Raw genomic sequence first — 22,925 nt, 5'->3', positions numbered from 1 at the left:
CTGCAGCCGGGAGTCGGGTTGGGTGTTCTAAGCTGCGCTTGGGGAGCTCCCCGCTGGAGCCACCGAGGGGCCCAGTCTCACCTGTTTAAACGCCTGTAAAACTTCCGCTCTCTGGCTGAAGTGCTTGAACAGAAGCTGCAGAGCTCCTGACAGCAGAGGAGGGTAGTCATGCATGATCAGATGAATGAGGACCCGCAAAAATGTCCTGCCGCCTTCGTCATCAAGTTGAACTGGATTTTTTTCCTTTCTATAAAGCCAAAAATAATTCTAAAATAAATTGTGTCGATATCAAACCTAACCATAGGTAGTTAAAACTGCTTATACATTCTGAGATAGCACTCTCCCTCCCACCCCCCACACACACAAATTGGAAAGGAAAAAGGACGACATTTTTACTCTTTTTCTTCTCTCATGTAACTGAGAAGGAAACAAAGCACAAAGAACAGCCTGTGTCTGCCCATGAAAGCAGGGGCGACCAACTGCCCCCTGGTGTCCAGGGCGGAGGGGTTTCCAGGCTGTGGGGCTTGCAGCGTTTGCACTGTTTCCCAGGCACACCGGGACGGGTTAGTCAAGGAGGCAATGGAAAAAGATAGGGATCTGAACCAACCCAAAGCGTCTGTTGAGAAGACATACTAGGCTGGATGTACACCAAGGGTTGACTTTGAGCCTACAGAACTCGGTGTCAGGTGGGGCAGGGCTGAGGAGGTGCAGTGCATATGCGCACACGCATCCCACCATCCCCTCAGCGGCTCTGTGTGTTTCATTTATTTGGACTCTGAGCAAGATTCCTCTGGATAAAAAGTCTACTTATTTTAAGGTGAAAATCGGGCACCGATTTACCCTCACTTCTCAAGAATAATGAAATACTTGAAGAGGAAAACACACATGATAACAACAAAAATGGGCAAAACAATATAAAAACAAAGCCAAGCCAAATGTTTGCTACAGATAAAAATCCTTTTTGGTTCCCTCGATCTTTCATTCTTGTCTTTCTAACCAAAGAAAATGCAACAAAAGGCTTAGTATATAGACTTGTTTAGGCTCTCATGGCAAATCTGTAATAAAAATGAATGCTAGGAGCTCAATAATTTGTAGTTTAGGCATGTTACTTTTCTTTTTGACTGCAATTAGTTTCATTTCTGAAAAAGAGGGAAACAAGTTAAAAACAGCAAAGAGCAGGGCTGCTGGGCGGTCATTCCAGAGGCATCTCATATTCTTTGATCATGGATATTTCCAATTGGCAGAGGATATCTGTAGTTCTCATATATAAAGTTAATGATGACATTGAAAGAAGTGACTTTCTTGCCTCAAATTTCTCAGCTGTGTGGAAGCAATGTTTTGTAAGATGCAGCAATATTTTTACCAGGGGAGTTAAAGGTCATTTGTATGCTGTCCTTATTTGAGGAAAGAAAAGAATTCAGGAAAAAGAAATTCAGGAAAATACACTGATCTCAGTTCTCTTGTCCTTTTTTTACCTGCCCTAAAGAAAAGCTATGCTTTCTCTTCTACAGTAAATTATCAGATTCATTTTTTGGCAAAAATTATAACCTAAAATTAAATAGATATATGAGGTGAACAATAACAAAATATCAATAAAATTCTAAGTAAATTTTCATTCACAAGATGAAGATACATAAATGTTACTGTACCTTCCAGCAAACATAGTTTCTGCCTGAGCTGCGATTTCATCTATATCAGGAACAATAGCTGCAAAGATAAATGGAAAAATCTATTCTTTATCGTAGTGTAATTAAGTCACAATATGTATAGTGATATAGCTAAAAATATTCTGTCTCAATTTCTTTATACCACCAGAAATCAATTAAAGGTTTTAAGTTATAATACAGTTCCACCTTAGATATCAATATTTTAAAGTGAATTTTACCATTTTAATATATATTGCTATAATCAAAGATATATTTAAAAGATCAGAAAGGCATTTACAAAGTTGCCTCACCCATATAGGTGTATGTATATGTGCATCAACTACACACACACACACACACACACACACACATCATTTAAATGGGTGATGACATGAAAGGATAAAGTTTTTGAAAGAATCAAAATATACCTATAATGAACCTTGTGACTCACATGGTCTTTTTACCTAAGCTTACTTCTCAAATCCTATCCCTTCTTCTCATGGGACACAGTGCTTAATATGAAGCATTCATGATTCCTCACCCATCCCCATCACTAACATTTTGAAGATATCTTGATTAAGATAACATGTTTAACTGACAAGTACACACTTTATTTCTCATCTCCAAAGCATAAAAAGAAAACAGAGCAAGATATAAACAGGGAAAAAGAATTCTCCTGCAGAAAGCTCTCTCTTGCAAATACAACCTATGCAAGAAGAAATCAGGTAAATGAGACAACTGGCTTTCTGGGGGTGCCCCCCTGACTTTCCCTCCCACACTTCACTGACACTTAGCGCTCCTGCTTCCAGAAGTCTGGCTTCTGAGAGCCAGTAATTTTTATGCTACTGTCAATGCAACCGCCAGCAAGACTTTCTGGTCCTGCCACATCATTCCTGGAAACAGCCCTTTGGGGTTCTGCACTTCTGGGAAGCATAAAAACAACACTGCTGCAAACGTGCCAGGAGTGACTGCTCACTTAGGCAAGCTTCCCTGTCTGCAGAGGCCACGCTGCCTTTTGGGTGGGACAGAGCCAGACAGGGGAACATTTGGTCTAGCATCCATTTTAACTAAACTCTGGAAATCACTGAATCATTCCTGTCAGATTGATTGACGCATTAAGAGGACGGTTCCTGATGTTGTCACAGTGGTGTGGTTAGAAGAACCTCTCATATCTGCATACGAACCCTATCCCCAGAAAAAGAATTCTGTTAACTGGCTGATTCTTTAATACATAGTTCACTATCCAGAAAAATGGCAATTTAATATTTCTTAGGCTTCATAACATACTTTCTGTAGTCAGGAAATTTTTACAATTATTTTTATGCTCTGTCGTCATTATGGTCCTCCACTCAGAGATAGGGTGGCTTTATTCTTATACTGTTTAAATGTGGGAAAATGAAATTCATTAATAGTTTGTAACCATGAGAAGTGAAAAACAACACACATGAAAACCAACACCCACAGTCACACACTCACACCGCTGGGAAATGCCATCTCCTAATCTGCAGTGGCTTCCTACAAAACAGCTTTCCTCTCCATGGCTGTATTTCACATGGTCTTTGATCCAGGTCACGCCCCCAACCCCCAAAAAAATAAAAAATTTCCCTTGGATTTTCACCAAAATAGCATCGTGCTTAAACGATTCAGACTGTGGAGTTGGAGGGACTTCAGAGAGAATCCCTGCTCCACGACTTGCATGAAGTTCAGCAAGTAACTTAACCGCTCCGACCTTGGTTTTCTTATCTGTAAAATGGAATAATAAACAGTCTCTCCGCCTTGCAGCGCTCTAAAGATTAAAAAAAGAAACCATTCAAGCACCAAGTAACAGTAAATGTCCTCCCTGCCATTCGAGGCAAGTTATTTAATGTCCTGCCTCACTCAGTCCCTTCCCCTTCGTGTCATTGGTGGGGATTATTTCCACATTTTGTCTCATAGAAATACTAGTACTACTGTGTTTTAAAATATGAAATGTGCTTTCAAGTACTGGGGGAAAGAAAATACAGAGAATAAAAGCTGTCACAAAGGAGGTACCTGCTGGGATTAATGTATCTGGAGAGCCACTGGCAGACGTTTCAGCGTTCTCATTGCTCTCGCCGAACTCCTTCTTATATATTGACAGCATATAGGAGATCCTGTAATCTAGTCGGACACTCAGGATAAACTACAAGAAACATTCAAAACAACGTAATTTTCTTTTATTAGCACAATGGTTAAAAAATACATTTCATTACACAACACCAAGAACATAACTATTAACATATCACATGAACTAGTTAGAAATGTATTGGTAACCGGCTTCAGTTGCATACCACTCATCTGCCGTAGATTAAGAAGAGTGATGTGTTTTCATTAATCGATGTCAGTAAAATCCCAAAGCATTTTTTTGAAAGAAGAAAACTTCCCATGACTAATCTGAATATTTCAGGTAGAGGTATCCTATGGGTCTGAACTCTAGATGAAGCGGTAACATCATTTCACTGAGCACTTCGCAGAGTGTCCATTGGCTCTGGGAAGAGAATGCTGGCGCTGTGACCCTCATTCATGCACAGAAAGGCCAAGGTTTCAGCTATAGTAGTGTGGATACTGGCTGTCCCACCATCAGTCCTGGGCCTATGCTCTAAAGGTCGGGTGAAGTCAGCTCATCCTCATAGACCATGGATGTGCCTCACCGGTGCTTGTTTTCCTTGGGTGTGTGTTGTTGTCCTTGCTCTCCTGACTGACGCACTGACGGGAACCAAGTGCCCATCAGGTTCCTATCTGTGCTCAACACTATGAAGAATGCAAACACTTGGCCCACAGCCCTCCAGGAGCCAATGAGCGAGTTGGGAAAACAAAAATATACATTGTTAACATAATCAGGAAACTATCGGGGGCTAAATCATGCCGTGTAGAATCCAGTGGAGATCAGAGAAGGAAAAATATGTTCTATGGATTTCTGAGTCGAGAAGGGAAACAATAAAGAACTGGTCCTACACAGTTACTTTCCATGCCAGTGTGCCTGCCCGAGGCCCTGAAGTAACCTGTGTCCCAGGAAAATTACCATCGTGCTTCCTACACGCTCATGAGTCTCATGTGGACAGGAAACAATAGCCAAGCAATTTTAGAAAACTTGGTATTTTGTGCTACCATCTCACCTTATTTCACACTGACACTCTTGCACCGCACTCCTCCCTCCTTCCTCCTCCTGCCCCCGTTCTCTCTTTCTCTCTCTCCCACTTCTCTGTTCCAACAGCACAGGTTGCCTACAGTTTCTCTCTCGCCTTCCCACATTTGTTCTGTGTCCACTTTACACCTTGAATAGTCTCCTCCTTCACCAATAACCTGCTTCTGAGATACCCTCCAAGGCCCAGTTTAAATCCCTGTATTTTAATAAAGCCTTCTTTGGTTCCCCAGCCCAAATCAAGTTTTCTCCTTTTTGCCCATCCAGCACTTTATTTACACCTATAGGTCCACAGTTGAAGCTCAATCTCTCTCTCCCTCTTATCTCTCTCTCCCCCTTCCTCTTTTTTCTTCTTCCTCGTTCTCTCCCTCTCCCTCTTCCTAGTCCCTCTCCCCTAGACCTTTATGCTCCTTACGGGCAGCACACATGCTCCATGTCAGCTATGTCCAGTTAAGTTCAACAAACATTTGTTAAGCTAGGTGCCGAGGGAAGTGCCAAGGGTACAGACAGGGTTCCAAGGAGATAAGACCTGCCTTTGAAGAGCATATATTCTAGAGGGGAAAGCAAACACCAAAGAGACTCTTTTATTAGCACATGGTGAGCACTGCAGCACAGGTTGTCTGAACCGATTCTACCTGACAGGATTTCCAAAGCAGGAGACGGAACATGGGAAACAAGGCCTGAGAAAGGGTCAGTGGAGTTGGCAGCTTTCAGCAGAATGGTGGGAGCAGAAGCGAGATTGCAAGTGCTTAAAAAAATATAGCGTTTTTATTTTAAACCTATGCAAAGAACAAATTCAAAAAATATGAATGAATGAAACATTAACTTTTAGTTGAAGTTACTAAACTTCATAGAATTAGATTTTATAAATATAACCAATGTAAAAAATTGTCTTCCTCTAACATACAGGGTTGGGGAAAGGTAGGTTTATAGCTATTTGTATAGAATATAATAATGAATAAATAATACAAGAATAGACTCTGTGTTTCACATACTCACAACTATAAACCTACTTTTGCCCCCACCCTATATTTATTTATAAACAACCAATAGAAGATGGAAAGATGGAAAGGGAAGAATAAAAACAAAGACAGAGAAAGGGTGTTGAGAGAGGGCCGGATATATATATACTAGAGGCCCAGTGCATGAAATTCGTGCACGGGTAGGCTCCTTAGGCCTGGCCAGCAATCAGGGCCAATTGGGGCCTTCCAGCTGTCAGCTGGGGCCTTCCTTCATTCCATGACACCCCCTAGTGGTCAGTGGACATCATAGCAAGCAATAGAACTACTGGTCTCCCATCGAACTCCCACGGGGACACTTTGCATATTAGCCTTTTATATATATAAATAAGAGAGAAATTAGACCAAAAAAGGAGAGATATGTACAGTGATGGGGAAAAGAAAGGAAGTCCCTGAGTGAGGAGGGAGAGCCAGCAGAAAGCAGGGAACTTGCATAAGGAACATGGCCCTAAAGACATTCTTTAAGAGGATGTTCTAAGAAAGAAACATATTCAAGAACAGCACCTAGGAACACAGACACAGTGAATCAGACCCAGACACAGACACACACAAAACAGAGACCAGAGGTTCAACAAGAACTAGGGGTTGTGGGCTCATTTGGTCCACAGGTTGGGGGATTACAACCTTTCTCAGTTTCAGAACAGGAAGACTAAGTGACTTTTTAAAAATAGCTTATTGATTTTTAGTGAGAGAGGAAAGGAGAGGGAGAGAGAAACACTTATAGGTGGCGTCCTACACACCCGCTACTGGGGATGGTGCCGCTGCGTGGGCATGTGCCCTGGCTGGGAATGGAACCAACAACCTTCGGTGTCTAGGACGATGCCCGAAGAACTGAGCCACACCAGGGCAGACTGAAGAACACAGTGTTGGGAGGCCTGCCAATATTTCTCAGATTCAGCCCTTTGAATTCCTGGAGGAACTGTAAAACCTTTTGTGACTATAAATCTAATTACTTTAAATAAAAATGTACAGGCCCTTCCTGGACTACTAACCCACTTCTGGTAGCTCAGTCTATTTTAAATTATGATGGAAGACAGTAAACTGTATCCAGAATCTTAATGCACCCTTGAAAACTCCAGGCTTCATTCTCCAAACCTGAAATAAATGCTATACACATATAATTGAAGTATCATAAAATTACTTTTCAAACTTTAAAAAAATATGTTAAGCATTCATAGCTATAATAATAGAAAAATTATTCACTAAACCAATAGAATGATAATTTACCTCCTTAAAATTCATAGAGCTAGGTTAATTTATATATATTTATATATACATATAAATATATGTTACATATATATGATTTTATATATGTAATACCCATGTTATTCCTGGCCTCTTAGAAGCAAAAATACAAAAAGAGATAATCATTCATATAAAGTACTAAAATCAATTAAAACCAATTATCAACATTTTTGTTAATAATAAATTAAATTTTATTTGAGTTTCTTGATGCAATGATAAATCTGGATACATGGAATCATATGCCCAACTCAATTAAAAAATAGAAAAAGGGCTGAATTCAATCATTAATTTTGCCAGCTCTGAAATCCATCTTAAATGAAGGTAAAAGTAAATTAGGGTTAATACTAAACAAGAAAATACGTGGGAAAGAGGTTTTATCCCTCTCAAAACACTCCATATTGCTAGATATCACCATTAATATATTTCATGAAAGTGAAAATATGTAATTAATATATTAAGTAGTGTCAGTGTGAGATTTCTTACCAGACTTGTCATTACCTTAAAATAAAATTAGCTCATAGCATTTCAGAGTATTTACACGGTGATTTGAAGCAAAAAGTATAAGAAATTAAACTAATTGGTACAGTTAGGTATTTGTCACCTTGCTTTCATTATGCACCATACCTGCAAGATCTCAATAATCTTCAGCTTGGTGTCCATCACAGTCACATCTTCCTGCTCCGCAGGGCTCCCTTGCTTGCTGGGGTGGATACTCGGCTGAACATCAGGCACACTCATGGGGAAGATTGAGCCTCTACTGAGCACCATCTGGGTCATCATCTCTCCCACCCCATGGATGGTTCTCATGACATTGTTTCCTGCATGGCAAAAGGCCCTATGTCAACACACTCAACACCCAGAGAAACAACTGTAAAATCCGATTGGTCACAACCAGACTGACCACAGGACAGGAAGAGTACAAAGCACAGGAAAAGGCAGCATCAGCCCTGCTGTGGCTCTTTCCTTGTAGATAAAGTTAAGGCATTGCAGACACATTTCAAAATGACAGATTTTAGAAAAGAAAATTTAATTTTCTCAGAAAATGCTTTCAAATGATGCACCAAGAGTGAGTTGCTATCAATTCTAAGGACATCCAAATCAGGTCCTTCTGTAACATGTTAGGTCCTACCAACAATCACACCAATGGGCTCTAAATTTTACAGTAACATAAAAGAAAGTTTGTTAATCTCCTCAATAAAGAGACACAAAAACATTTAAATGGTGACTAGTGTCTTAATCCTACCCTCAAATCAAGGACTTTCTTAGCTTTGTTTTCATATGGCTTATAAAAGAGCTTATGGGGAGGATGGTTCCAACTTCATTTTAGGAAAAAGCCTAATCTGGCGAGGAAGCATGTGAAGCCAATATATTTCCCTTTCCTTCATCCTATTTGAACAGAAAATCATTATTCAAAATCCACAAAGGCAATTGTGTTAGAGGCAATTAGGGAAACAAGTCAGTGACAAGCATGATTACTTAAGTGAGGGGATCACTCCCCTTCTGCCCCTTCTTCGGAGTGTGGCTTCTCACTCATTTGTCCTCCAATAAAATTACCCATGGACTCATCCCTTACATGCACTGGAGTTGCTATACGGAAGGATCTTCCTGACCCAGCTACAATTTACATTCTCCAGACTGACTGTTGTTCCGCATTCTAAATTCCTACAACAAGCAGCCAGGATTCAAAAGAACAACTGTGTACTTTCCTTTCACAACAGTGGTCTTTGCTTCGTGGGTGTTCATGGAGGTTGGCCTCAAGCAAATGTCTAAGAATCTGGCCAAGAATTTTTCTTTCCCTGAGTGTCTCAGGGTGCAAACCAAGAGGAAGGACAATGGAAATACGATGGAATGAGATAACACTCTCAGCTCTAAGTCAAGAATGAAAAACTGGGAATACCTACAGGATCAAAAGGCAAACAAATAAAACAAAGGAAAATATTCAAAAGATGTCTCATAAGAATCTTGATGGTCCCATGCAGACATACAACAATTACCATTGAGCCACTGGTAACCACTATTATTTACACACTAGAGGCCCAGTGCACGAATTACCCTCCTGGCTGATTGGGGCCATCTCGCCCAGTCCCAACCGGGCAGATAGAGTCCAGCAGCTGGGGGGAAGGACCACAGAGGTTGGCCAGCTGTAGGAGGTTGGCTGTGGGAGTGCACTGACCACCAAGGGGCAGCTCCTGTGTTGAGCGTCTGCCCCCTGTCAGTCCACATCATTGCTACCAGTTGGTCATCCGGTTGTCTAGACGTCCAGTCGTAATGGTCGCTTAGGCTTTTATATATATGCATTGTGAAAGGTGGAAAGCCTTTTAAACTTTATTATCTTATTCAGAACTTAAATTAGTATACATAAAAGAGGGTAGTGCTCAAATAGCATAGTTTTGAGTAGGCAAAGAAGTTAACATTTTTTTTCTAGAGTGGCATCTTCCAGGAAGAAATTAACATGGGGTCTCATTCTGAGAGTCTAGGACCTTTTATTACACTGCTAATGCATAAGCAAAAAAAAAGGGGGGGGGGAGAGAGAGTTGGGCGGGGGGGAGGGGAGACAGGGAAACAAAAAAATATGGAAGGTAATTTCCAAGTTTGGATAAGTTGAGACAAAGAATTTCAGACAGCCCTATTTTATCAGAATAACCTCAAGGCAGAATACTTCCTTGTCTGTGGTTCTCAAACCACCATAGAAATTGAGTACTGTATTTCCAAATACCGCCCCCCCTCCCCGCCCTGCTATTTGCTACATGGATTTGCAGGGATGCACATCTGGTTGCTGGCAATGGTTTGGGGTCATCCATGTTCAACCAACAAATTTATCTGAAACCTGATTCGAGTATGTATATGTGTTCACCTCCAAGAGATGCTTTCTCACCACTAACACAAAGCAGGCTCCTTTGTTATTCTTACCCCTGTTTCAAACAGAAATCCTTGGCACCCATAGTGTCTGCATCTTATTTACATTTGCATGGAAAATAACAATTTAATCCAAATGATTATTACACAGAAAGTTAGCCCAGACGATCCTTCCCCCAATATAGATCCTGTCACCAAGACATTAAAACCTAGAGGCCAGAAACAAAATAATATGTAACACATGTTGTCAATGAAATGGAAGGGTTCATTCCTGTTGTACCACATGCTTAGATGCCTGGAGCACATGGCTACCACAAAACTCTCCTCCATGTACGACCAACTCAGAGGTCTCAAATTAAAAGATGCTATACTTCCTGGATTGCTTGGTGGTGAGAAGTGCTTAAATTGTGAACGACTACAGCTTGAAAAACATAAGTCAAACGCCACATAAATCACAGACGGGCAGGCTCTGATATCCATTTTTCTACAGAAAATTTTCTAATTCTAGACCAAGTCAGAGATGATCAGACTTCAACATTGCAAAAGAAAAAATCTTACTATTTCTCTTCTCAACCATAATTAATTTTCAGTGAAACAACTACTGTATTATAATATAAATCCTCTGGACAAATTATACCCTAGAAATTCAGCTTTTCTATGTCTTTATACTAACCCAGAAGCCAGAATTTAGATTTATATATAAAGTGTATGGAAGTGGTTTGAAAATATGGGAGTCATCTTTGTCAAGTAAAAGTATGAAGGAATTGCTTAGAAAAAAAAAAAAGCAGATGGACTTTTTAGGTTCTTTCATTACATGATTATATAGATATTTTCACTAATTCTAAAGCCCTCAAGAGATATAATAAATACATATTAGTAATGGTGATTGGGAATGGATTGAGAATACATTGTTTCTTTGATGGTTCCAATGAGCCAAGTTTATATTACCAATTCCAGAGACGTGGGAAGCAATAAGAAATTTAAGTAACACTAAAGCTGTACTAACTGTAATTTAATTTTTCTCTACTCAAGTCATTTTACTTCCGGTGATCACTATTGGATTAAACAATCATTAACAGTTATATGGCTTATAGAGGTATAAGACATTTAGCAGGATCTTACTTGATTTAAATTTACCTTATGTCCATTGGAGTTTTATTTTAAGTCGTCTTTAACTGTTATCTCTTTCTATTAGAAATACTTTTCTCCTATGAGCACATAGAATAAAAATGATAATTTGAATTGTCTAGTTGCTCAGATTTCAGATAAAGAGACAATCTTCTGAGCACTCATAAGAGAAAATAACTTTTCGATTAGAAGAATTCTGTGAATAATTGTTCATAGTGGTTTCATTGTTCTATGACTACTAAAGTCAGCTGAATGTTATAGTGATAGAAGCCAAAATATAAATAATCTGAAAACCACTCTTATTTCCCTGAAATGTATTTTTTTTACAGTTGGATTTGAATAAATGCATCTGCTGTTATAATAATTCATTTGAAACACAATGATGTTAAACCATAAAGATATGACTTAAGCCTAGCCAGCGTAGCTTAGTGGTTCAGCATCAACCAGTGAACCAGGAAGTCACGGTTCAATTCCCGGTCAGGGTATGTGCCTGGGTTGCAGGCTCGATCCCCAGTGTAGGGTGTGCAGAAGGCAACCAATCAATGATTCTCTCTCATCATTGATGTTTCTGTCTCTCTCTCCCTCTCCCTTCCTCTCTGAAATCAGTAAAAATATATATTAAAAAAAAAAAAGAGCCAAAACCGGTTTGGCTCTGTGGATAGAGCGTCAGCCTGCAGACTGAAAGGTCCCAGGTTCGATTCTGGTCAGGGGCATGTAACTTGGTTGCGGGCACATCCCCAGTAGGAGGTGTGCAAGAGGCAGCTGATCGATGTTTCTCTCTCATCGATGTTTCTGACTATCTATCCCTCTTCCTTCCTCTCTGTAAAAAATCAATAAAATATATTAAAAAAAAAAAAAAGATATGACTCAGGAAGTCTTCCTACTTCCCATCCCTGCTGAGCAGCTCCTTCTAAACCTCCGCTGGCTTGAAAACGCCTACACTCTAGTACTGGAGTTCTCTATATCGAACATTCTCTGCAGCAGTGCTTCCTCCAGGTGATTAAGAGTCTGGGTTATAAAATAGCCTTTCTGTATGCAAAGAAAACAAAAGCATTAACACGCGATCCAAGCCTTAATTAAGCTAGTAATGTAAGCAGAGGAAAAGGTAACATGGATTAAAAGGAAGATCAGAATTTAACCCCCCAAGAACAACAGATGAGCAGCACTCCCAGTTCCAAGTTAGAGCACAGGGTTTTTGCAGAGCTAGAGATCCAGTCCTCGTCGAGTTCTTACTCCACCTGCTGGACCTGGAATAAACTTGCTATTATTCCTTTGCCTGGAGTTCTATTACCCAGTTGGTCATTGTGCTTGCTCCCTCAATCCTTTCTGATTCCTGTACAATATCACCTCCTCAGATCAATGTCACCCGTTCTGAAGGACTGCCATCACCCCAGATGCATGCACTTGCCTTACATCTCAGTCATGGCATTATCACCATCACACATCATATTTTATATTTGTTGATGTGTTTATTGTATCCCCCCTCAAAAAAGAACAGAAGCACCAGGAAGACAGGGATTCGGCTGGTTTAGTGCTGTCTCCAACAGCTAGAATATGTCTGACATCCAACTGTCAGTCAATAAATGCTTGTTAGATTCATACACAAATAAAAGGAAAAGATTAGGTTAACAAATGAATTAATAAAAATGAGAATGACTTTTTTATAAGGCTTGCATAAAAAATTAAATGTCATTACATTACAGGTGTGGCGTTTTTCATCAGGGTGAGTTCTTGCTTCCTTTCCTTTATACTTACCTAAATTTCTTTTAAAACCATATATAATTGCATGTTACTTTAACAATTACTTGTTAAAAAGAAAAAAACTATGAAATATAACAATGAGGTAAAGGTAAACAATGAATCTGCCTTTACTAGGTGCATATCGTATCCCATGTACTTTGCTAAGCCACATACACCCTTCATAGCAGGGTAGAGGGGGTGGGGAAGTGACAAAGCCTCAGATTAAAGTCAACGGATGTAATTGTGCATCTTTTCCCCCACACCCTGTTGCTTCACTGAAAGATTATCAACTTATAAATTTCCAAAGATTTCATACTAGAACTCGGAAAACCTACCAAATCCAGAAAGAAAATATTCCAATTAACAATCTGTACTGAAAATGTAGAGTTACTATTAATCATATAATAAATTTGCTCACATTATTCCCAAGTGATCTTATCCAACCAGTTATGATTATATAATGGGCCACACACTACTTGTGGAATTTTGTTTATATTATACAATTTAATTTTAAGGGCTTCCATTGTTCAGAAAGCATTTACTAAGAAGCCCCTGTTCATCTGGCTCTATACTATGAGCACAGGGGATGGAAGGACATAAGAGAAGTAGAAGAATTTACAATATGGCTAGGAAAACATAACACATGTCCAAAAAGGAGATTAAGAACAAATAAAAGGCAGAGACACTACTAATATAGCCTGGGCAATACACAAAATTGCTTAGGAAATTTCTTTAATTGGGAAAATTATCTTAGGACAAGGAAAGTGAAGAGCAGATTCACTGAGGAAATACAATTTTGACCTAGATCTTAAATGGAGTGAAGGATTTAGATTACAGTAGTGTGACCTTCCTCAAATTACTTCATCATCCAATGTTCAGAATCTTAATCCTAATAAGATATGTTCCAATTTCTTGTGAGGAAAATATTATATAAGATGTACAAAACCATCATGAAGAATAAAAACTGCCATAGAGTTGTAAAGTATTATTTCAAAATAAAAAGTGGAGAATATGTGCATGCTTTCACTACACCACTGAAAAATAAGTCTTCTCAATTTCATTATGTTCTATTGTACTGGTCACCACCTTACTAATGAATGAATATATGTGGTTCCTAAACATAATCATAGCTCATAGCTTCTTACACCATGCATGACTGACACACAATATCACCTCTAAAAGGAAAAGTCCTTCAGAGAAGTAGTTTATAAAGAGTACTCAATGGACAAAGTAGATAATTTGGCACCTAATTTTCTTCACTCCAAATAAAACTCACTGAATACATTGTGTTGATAACCTATTTACAGATTCCAACTGTCCAAGAGCTTAGAAATAGAACAAAGGCAAAACCTATTGAAAACATGTTACTGGCATAATGTTATTACAGACTGCTTAGAAGAAACTTTCCCATCCCACACCCTAAAGAAGTATTATTCAAAGGATGAGTTGAAAAAGCAATTCATTCAAAACAGTGGTTGAGTTCTACATCTTATTTTGGATTTCATCACTGTCAAAGACTGACAAAGTCATTTCAATATTCAAAACCTCAAGATTTTAACTTGTGAAGCTGATTTTTAAATCTTAATAGTTGGTAATCCAAGTGAATTTACATGCTAAATGAGTTTTACAATTAAGATATAATTTAAATTTAGTGAAATGCACAGATCTTTAATAAAAGGTTTCAGAAGTTTTGACAAGGAAGGGCCTTCGCCCATATAAACCACACATGTCATTCAGATACTGAACATTTTCATTACCCTAGAAATCTCCTTTATGCCCTTTCCCAGTTAATGCCCTTTACATTCCCCTCACCATCACCAACAAAAGCTCTTAGAGGCACATATATTGAATAATGTAAATAAGATTCGAGTTCAATGATTATAGCCAAAGAGTACTAGTAAGTTAATCATTATTAGAGTACAGAGGACCTCTGGTTTCTTTCTGTTCTGTTGTTGCCTCAAACAGATAAATATTTTTGTCAGTGATGGATGAAGTAGCATGATTCTCAAATGCAAAGATAACATGAAACAAGGAAGGATAACTAACATAGTGAATGACTCCATCAAATCCCAAACACTAATAGGTTAAATACAACAAAATATAAAATATCCTGCACTTAGAGAAACCAAGATGGTGGCATAGGTAAGCACCTAAACTGCTGCCTCGCACAACAATTTCAAAACTACAACTAAAAGACAGAACAGACACCATCCAGAACCACAGGAAACCTGGCTGAGTGAAAATTCTACAACTAGAAGGAAAGAGAAAAGCTCACAGAGAATTGGAGGTACAGCAAAGGGTCTTTGTGCGCGCAGAGGGAAGGGCGGCTGAGAGCCTGGCTGACTTTCTCTGGCGGAAGGGGGAAGGAAGCCCCCTACTGCACTGAACCCCAATTCTGACTGCACTGAACCCCAGTCCCGGGCGAAACCCCGTGGACCCAGGCTCATACAGGGGGAGTCTGGACTGTCAGGTAGAGAGAAAGGCACCCGGAGACTCGGAGACCCGGGGGAGACCCAGGGGAGCCCCAGCAGGCAGGGTTCCGGAGGCGCACGCGCCAGTGTGCACAAAGGCTGCGGAGTTTGCCACAGGCTTTCCCTAGTGGAAGGGAGTCAGAAGCTCCTGGCTGCACTGAGCCCCAGTTCTGACTGCACTGAACCCCAGTTCCAGGTGAGCCCCTAGGGACCCACGCTCTTATGGGGGGGGAATCTGGACTCTCGGGCAGAGACTCAGGAGCCGGGGAAGGCAAAGGTCTGTAGGCAAAGGTCTGCAGGCGCGCACGCACGCAAGGGCAAGGCTGACTGGAAGCCAAGACTGTCTGCTCCGCCCTGAGACTCCACCACATCCAAGTTGAGCACAGAGGCTATTGCAATTTGGCAAGTCTAATCCTATAAGGCTGTCTCCAACACCGAACTTCTCCCAGCGTGGACACAGCTGATCCTTACAGCCAACTGGCCTGGAGGTCAATTCCTCCCAGTGATACCAACAACAATCAAGACTTAACTACAACAAGGCTGTACACACAGTCCACAAAGGGGAGCACCAAGAGTGTCCACCTCAGATTAACTGGGGAGGCCGACCCACTGGGCCATATAGGAAACCTAGCACACAAATCTACCCTACCAACTCAGGGAAGCAGTGAAAATGCGGCGTCAAAGAAACAGATCACAAACGAAAGAAATCGAGGAAAACAAACGACTGGATATAGAATTCAAAACCACGGTTATAAGGCTTTTCAAGAATATCCTAGAAAAGGCCGATAAATATAACGAGACCCTCGAGGATATGAAAAAGGACCAACTAGAAATTAAATATACACTGACTGAAATAAAAAATATTATACAGAGACCCAACAACAGACTAAAGGAACACAAGAATCAAGTCAAAGAATTGAAATACAAAGAAGCAAAAAACACTCAACCGAAAAAGCAAAAAGAAAAAAAAATCCAAAAAGTTGAAGATAGTGTAAGAAGACTCTGGGACAAATTCAAGCGTACCAACATCAGAATTATGGGGGTGCCAGAAGAAGAGAGAGAGCAAGATACTGAAAACCTATTTGAAGAAATAATGACCGAAAACTTCCCCCACCTGGTGAAAGAAATAGACTTACAAGTCCAGGAAGCACACAGAACCCCAAACAAAAGGAATCCAAAGAGGACCACACCAAGACACATCATAATTAAAATGCCAAGAGCAAAAGACAAAGAGAGAATATTAAAAGCAGCAAGAGAAAAACAGTTAGTTACCTACACGGGAGCACCCGTATGATTGTCAGCTGATTTCTCAACAGAAACTATGCAGGCCAGAAGGGAGTGGCAAGAAATATTCAAAGTGATGAATAGCAAGGCCCTACAACCAAGATTATGCTACCCAGCAAAGCTATCATTTAGAGTTGAAGGTCAGATGGGAGTGGCAAGAAATTTTCAAAGTGATGAATAGCAAGAACCTACAACCAAGACTACTCTACCCAGCAAAGCTATCATTCAGAATTGAAGGGCAGATAAAGAGCTTCACAGATAAGAAAAAGCTAAAGGAGTTCATCACCACCAAACCAGTATTTCATGAAATGCTGAAAGGTATTCTTAAAGAAGAGGAAGAAGAAAAAAGTAAAGATAAAAATTATGAACAACAAATACATATCTATCAACAAGTGAACCTAAAAATCAAGTGAATTAAAAACCTGATGAACAGAATAATCTGGTGAATATAATAGAATCAGGGGCATAGAAAGGGAGTGGACTGATAATTCTCAGAGGGAAAGGGGTATGGGGGCGTTCAGGAAGAGACTGGACAAAAATCATATACCCATGGATGAGGACAGTGTGGGAAAGGTAAGGGCAGAGGGTGGGGTGGGAACCGGGTGGAGGGGAGCTATGGGGAGGAAAGGAGAAACAATTGTAATAATATGAATAAAGATTTATTTAAAATAAATAAATAAATAAAAATAAAAATAAAATATACTGCACTTAGGTTCAAATAAAATCAACTGAGTCCTAGCCGGTTTTGCTCAGTGGATAGAGCGTCGGCCTGTGGACTGAATGGTCCCGAGTTCAATTCTGGTCAAGGGCACATGCCCAGGTTGCGGAATTGATCCCCAATGGGGGGCGTGCAGGAGGCAGCCAATCAATGATTCTCTCTTATCATTGATGTTTCTATCTCTCTCTCCCTCTCCCTTCCTCTCTGAAATCAATAAAAATATTTTTTTAAATCAACTGAGTATATGATGGGGAAAATGTTATGTAACAGCACAAATTAGAACTTTAGTTATGTTCAAATTCAGTAAGGATCAATACTATGTCATCATTGCCAGAAACACACATTTTCAACTAGGCTGCATTACAAAAGTAAAGTATTCAAAATGAATGAGAAAATAGCTGTCCTTGCCTCTGTGCTGGTCAAACCAGTGATCAATGACATGTGAATCATAAGAGGAACTGTTAAAGCAACTGCAGATGACTGCACTGAGCAGAGAAAACACTCAGGTGACATGCTGACCGATTTCACACGTAGAAAGAACTGACGTGTGGAAGTGATGTTAGATGTCCATGTGGCTCTGGGAAACAAAAGTAAGGCTGCTTGTTCAAAGTTAGAGGGAGGTATATTTCAGATAACCTAACAAAAGAGACCTAATAATTGGAGCTGCTGGAAATAAGAGACTTGCCTTTTGCAGCAATAAAACCTTGGTTGCTCAGTGTTAGAGGAGATCCCAGAAGACCATTAGTAATGGGTGTTACATGAAGGTCTGCAGTTCATATATTGTATAAATTATTTCTACAATCACTTTATATGCGAAGGTTCTACAAATATGTTTGGGTTCCATAGCATGCCTTATTGTAGGTCACGGGTATCCTCTTGACCAGAAATTTAGAGGACTGGGAAACCTACCCCAGCTTATGAACTAACACCTTGAGGCATCTGATTCTGAGGCTCAACTAATATTTGTAATTTGAGAAACCCATTGGAGTAGAGAGGAGGTGAGGACAACGTGGTCCTCTTTAATCCTTCTTATTTTTTTGTGAGGTCATCCCTAGGTATTGATTTTGTCTTAGTAACTCAGTTTGGTAGTATTAGTAGCACTTCCTGGGCGCTAGCAGTTATTCATACCACTCCTCGGTAACTCCAGACATTTCAGAGTCACTGTACAGCTTAAAGAATAAGAACAGCCGAAACCGGTTTGGCTCAGTGGATAGAGCGTCGGCCTGCGGACTGAGGGGTCCCGGGTTCGATTCCGGTCAAGGGCATGTACCTTGGTTGCGGGCACATCCCCAGTAGGGGGTGTGCAGGAGGCAGCTGATTGATGTTTCTCTCTCATCGATGTTTCTAGCTCTCTATCCTTCTCCCTTCCTCTCTGTAAAAAATCAATAAAATATATTAAAAAAAAAAAAAAGAATAAGAACAAACTCCACACTAAACTTCACTCACTGTGCGCTGATACCTTCGGGAAACCAAAACCCAAAGCACTCGATGATGATGCCTTTGTTTCTGACATACCCCACAGAAATACAGACCAACCTAGAATCAGAATCCTCTGCCTCTACTGAATCAAACAAATAACAAAGTGTAACAAAAATCACTTTCTGAATTAAAACTTTATGTGTATAACCCCTGACTGAGAGAACCATAAGGAAGTTGTGGAGATACGTGACTCAGCGTAGCATGTAAATTATGCAGGCAACACACCCTTTTATGTCCTTCTGAAATGTACTGATCGACACAGTTAAATGAGTATCTGAACCATATTACTCTGTTAACTTGGTGCATCACAGATCACTGTAAAGGCATAACATTAATCACTAAAATTGCTAAATTAAAATTGCAGAAACAAAATACCAGAAAGCATTTTAATATGAACTGGCATTTGTCATGTTATCTCCCCTTCATGGGTAGTGTGGAAAGCCAAACTAAAATTTCATGAGTAATAAAAGAAAAACAATCATATATTTGGAATGTCCGGGTCTAGAAATTATTTTATCATTCAAATACATACATATTTATATAAAATATGTAATTTACATAATTCATCAAATGCATTTCACTCAATAGATAATTTTGAAAATCAAGTTTATATATAATTGTAGTATATTAGGCACGGTACAAGTCAGCTACAGAACCAGAAATAAAATCTATTTTCATAGTTTGTCCTCCCCACTCTGGTTCTCTCCACCAATAAATGTGAATCTTTATTATTGAATTATCTAGGTAGTAACTCTAAGAGTCCTGGAGCCTTTGTAAGTCCATGAGGAAAAACAGACTTATAAAAAAATGATTACAAAATTAACAAAAGAAAGACACAAATACATATTTGGAATATTAGAGTCTCTAAATATTTGACTCCTTCAAACGCATGTATATTTATATAAGGCATATGACTTACATATATTCATCCTATGATAAGCAAGTTATGAAAGTATGTATGAAAGAAGTATTATTAGCTTATAGAAAGGTATCTAAGAAGACAAAATTGTTCAGTATTACTGGGGAAACAACAAGAACTAGAACTAGAGGGATCTAACTCAAATTGTGAAGACCCTTGGGCACCAGTTTAGGGAGATGGGTGATTATTCTCCAGAGATGGTGAGAGCTGGTAAAAGAGGTGGGTGTGTGACCTGGAAGGATCCTTACACTGCAATGTGGAAAAATCTACTTCAGGGAATGAAGAGGAACATCCAGCTTCAAGCTGGACCCTCCCTGGAGAAGAAACCTGGGTTCCCCAAGGTATGTGATTAGTGCCGGGGCCCCGCCAGCAGGCGAGTGGATCCCAAGGCAGGTGCTGGGCGTGGAGGCCATGGGGACATAGACTAACAAGGAGACAGAACTGAACCTCACATCACCCTGCTTGGCCCCAGAGGATGGCTGGTTAGCCAGAGACGGGTAAGATTCCTCAGGGAAGGAACAACCTAAGACAGGCACAGTTGCAGAGGGGCCATCAGGAGAGAACTAGGGGGTCAACAGAGGTGGGACACAGACCCTCACCCCTCCCCCAACTTTGCAGGGGCCTGAACCCTCACCCCTTCTGAGGGAGGTCTCCTGCCCCCATGGCTGCTTCGCTTCCCATGCCCAGCTCATATCGGGACCCAGGTAACAGACAGAGACTTGGCCGACAGCAGCTGCCCTCTCACTGCAACAAGACTTGTTTGAGTTGTCTTGTACCCATGGTGTGGGGAAGTGGGTTTTCGATATCTAAATCCAACCTAGCACCAGGAATGCTCAGGGCCTACTCAAGAAGGCAAATAATCGGTTCCACTAATATTTACAGGGTAAAATAAGATTGTTGTTAGAGTATTAAATTTGAAAGTAAAATAGTAGTCAAGTTCTCAGACTAATTTAAATTGGCTAAGTGAAATAAGCAAATATTCTAGAAAAATTAATGGTACTGGACAAAAAGCTGTTCCTAAAGCGTTAACTAAAATTTTTATTGGTAGTTCATCTCATGGTAAAATTGCGTAACATGTAATGTACCTAAAGCAGTCATATTTTAGTGCAAAAAATTAAAATTTAAAAGCTATCAAGACTACATTATAAAATTTCCAAAAGCCTCCTAATATTTAAATCAAAAAAGGGGGGATAGTAGAAGAATATCATGTAAGGAATATCCTGTAAGTAAATTACATCTAGAAAATTTTTACTTTAGAAAATTAACTTTCATTTGTAATGCTAACAGCAAGACACCCATGAAAAACACACATGGTGTCAAAACAAGCCAAAGGAAAATTGTTTGGGCAAAAAATGAAAAAGGATCCCAAGTCAAATTTATAGAAAAGATTCCTTTATTAACTTTTGGTCGAGAATATGTTTGTATGTTTTCAGAAAACAATTCCAAGACCATGTGGATTCCTGCAACAGAGAGGAATTGACAGGACTGCTCCAGCCATGAAGACAGAAGAGAAACAGTCCAGAGATGGAAGACCCTGACGACGCCTTGCCATACTAGCAGTCAGCAGCTGTGCGTCACGCCAGGTTGCCCAGGACCAAACCAGAGAGGGTCGGACCTGCATTACCACCATTTGTCCACCATCCAGAACTGAAGTATCATTGCTGACATGTACACATAAGGAACTGTTTGACATTGAAATTGGGACTCAAAAGAACTGTTGGCCCAGAAAGAAACTCACTACAGACTGATTCATTTGCCTTGCAGCATAACCATTATTGCTTGTCTCATTTTCGGTTAAGTGTATTTCTAGTATCACATGACCTCACTCATCTAGGGGAAATAATGAACAACATAAACTGATGAACAAAAACAGACCCGGAGACAGGGAAGCATCGATCAGACTGTCAAACCTGAGAGGGAAGGTAGGGGAGGGTGGGGGTAAGAGGGAGAGATCAACCAAAGTACTTGTATGCATGCATATAAGCCTAACCAGTGGTCACGGACAATAGGGGGGTGGGGGCATGCATGGGGAGGGGTTTGGGATGGGAATGGGGGGATGAGGACAAATATGTGATACCTTAATCAATAAAGAAATTAATTTTAAAAAAGAGATATTTAAATGGTAAAACTTTCAAGACTTGTGACTGAAACTGTTTCTAAGACAAGCCGAACAATGGCTCCTGAGAAGGCGAGTCTGGGTGTAAAACCTTATTTCAACCGGTACAATTAGTTTAAGTTAAATCGAAGTCTTTAGTAAACACCTACTGTTTTATACAAACCTTTCTTGGGAAACTTGGAAAAAGTAGAAAACAGAGGCTCTGCTGACGAAGAAGTCATCTGTACAGAAAGCAGTGTGATAGCAGCATAAAGAACATAAACTGTAGAGCTGTAGGGTGTTTTTTAAAAAGGGAAGAAAAAGCAAAGAAACCTGAATTCAAAATTTGGCTCAGCAAGCTGCAAGCTGTATGGTCCTAGGCAACACATTTGACCTCTCTAAGAGCCCATTTCCTGGGCAAAATAGTTACCATAGTAACCAACTTGCTGGATTGTGAAAAGGATTAAAGACAAAAATAGGCAAAAGAACTAAAGGTGTGCTAGGTGTTGAATGTAAATCATAAGTACCCATATTTAGTAATGCTTTGCCAAATGTTTGGCCTAGCACATGGTAGAAACGCAGTATAAAATAGACATATTTCACAGTTATTTTTCACCTATTTTTATATATGCATTTGATTTTTTAAAGGAGCCTGGCATAGATCATGTGTTTGAAACTCTCTGATCCTTGAGATCTTAATCTTGACTTACAGTTTTGCCAGCCCTGGTACTTTTCTGGAAGATACGGATGATGGGTGCTGGGGTGGCCCTGCCCAGATTCCCTTTCAGGCAAGGAGGACGATTGTCTCAGTTGCCACACGAGCCTCCCTGAGGACAGCCCTCCAGTGTCAGCCCTCAAATGGGGACTGACTAGTCTGGACATAGTTCCTCAAGCAAGACCACAAGTCCATCCCAGGGGGGCCACAGGGGCATAAAGGCCCAGCCCCTCTGCTCCAATGGGAGACAACTCTGAAAGGACATCCCAGTTTCAAACCATCAGGAGCCTCCACTAAGACTGCATCTCAACCCTAATTCTCACTTACCCAATTCTTTCACATCCATTCCACTGGTGTTCATCCTAACAGCTCTCCCTAATAAATCTCCTTCTACTAATCTCTACCTGAGCCCGCTTCCTAGGGAACAAAACCTGCAATCAGTAATTCTGG

General features: G+C 40.1%; 1 protein-coding gene across 2 annotated transcripts in view; it reads right to left on the bottom strand.

Moving 5' to 3' along the window:
- Positions 1 to 22,925, bottom strand: part of ITPR2 (inositol 1,4,5-trisphosphate receptor type 2) — a 456,678-nt gene that overhangs the window by 269,328 nt on the left and 164,425 nt on the right. For both annotated transcript variants that reach the window (XM_080660463.1, XM_080660464.1), the window contains exons 22-25: positions 7,695 to 7,888; positions 3,678 to 3,807; positions 1,650 to 1,707; positions 82 to 247 (exon numbers count right to left, since the gene is read on the bottom strand). In XM_080660463.1, coding sequence (XP_080516589.1) covers positions 82 to 247; positions 1,650 to 1,707; positions 3,678 to 3,807; positions 7,695 to 7,888 — 548 coding nt within the window. The remainder of the gene's footprint in view (positions 1 to 81; positions 248 to 1,649; positions 1,708 to 3,677; positions 3,808 to 7,694; positions 7,889 to 22,925) is intronic.

Source organism: Plecotus auritus (assembly GCF_963455305.1).
Source record: "Plecotus auritus genome assembly, chromosome: 3".
Lineage (NCBI taxonomy): Eukaryota > Metazoa > Chordata > Mammalia > Chiroptera > Vespertilionidae > Plecotus > Plecotus auritus.
This window is presented reverse-complemented; position numbering and strand designations above follow the sequence as displayed.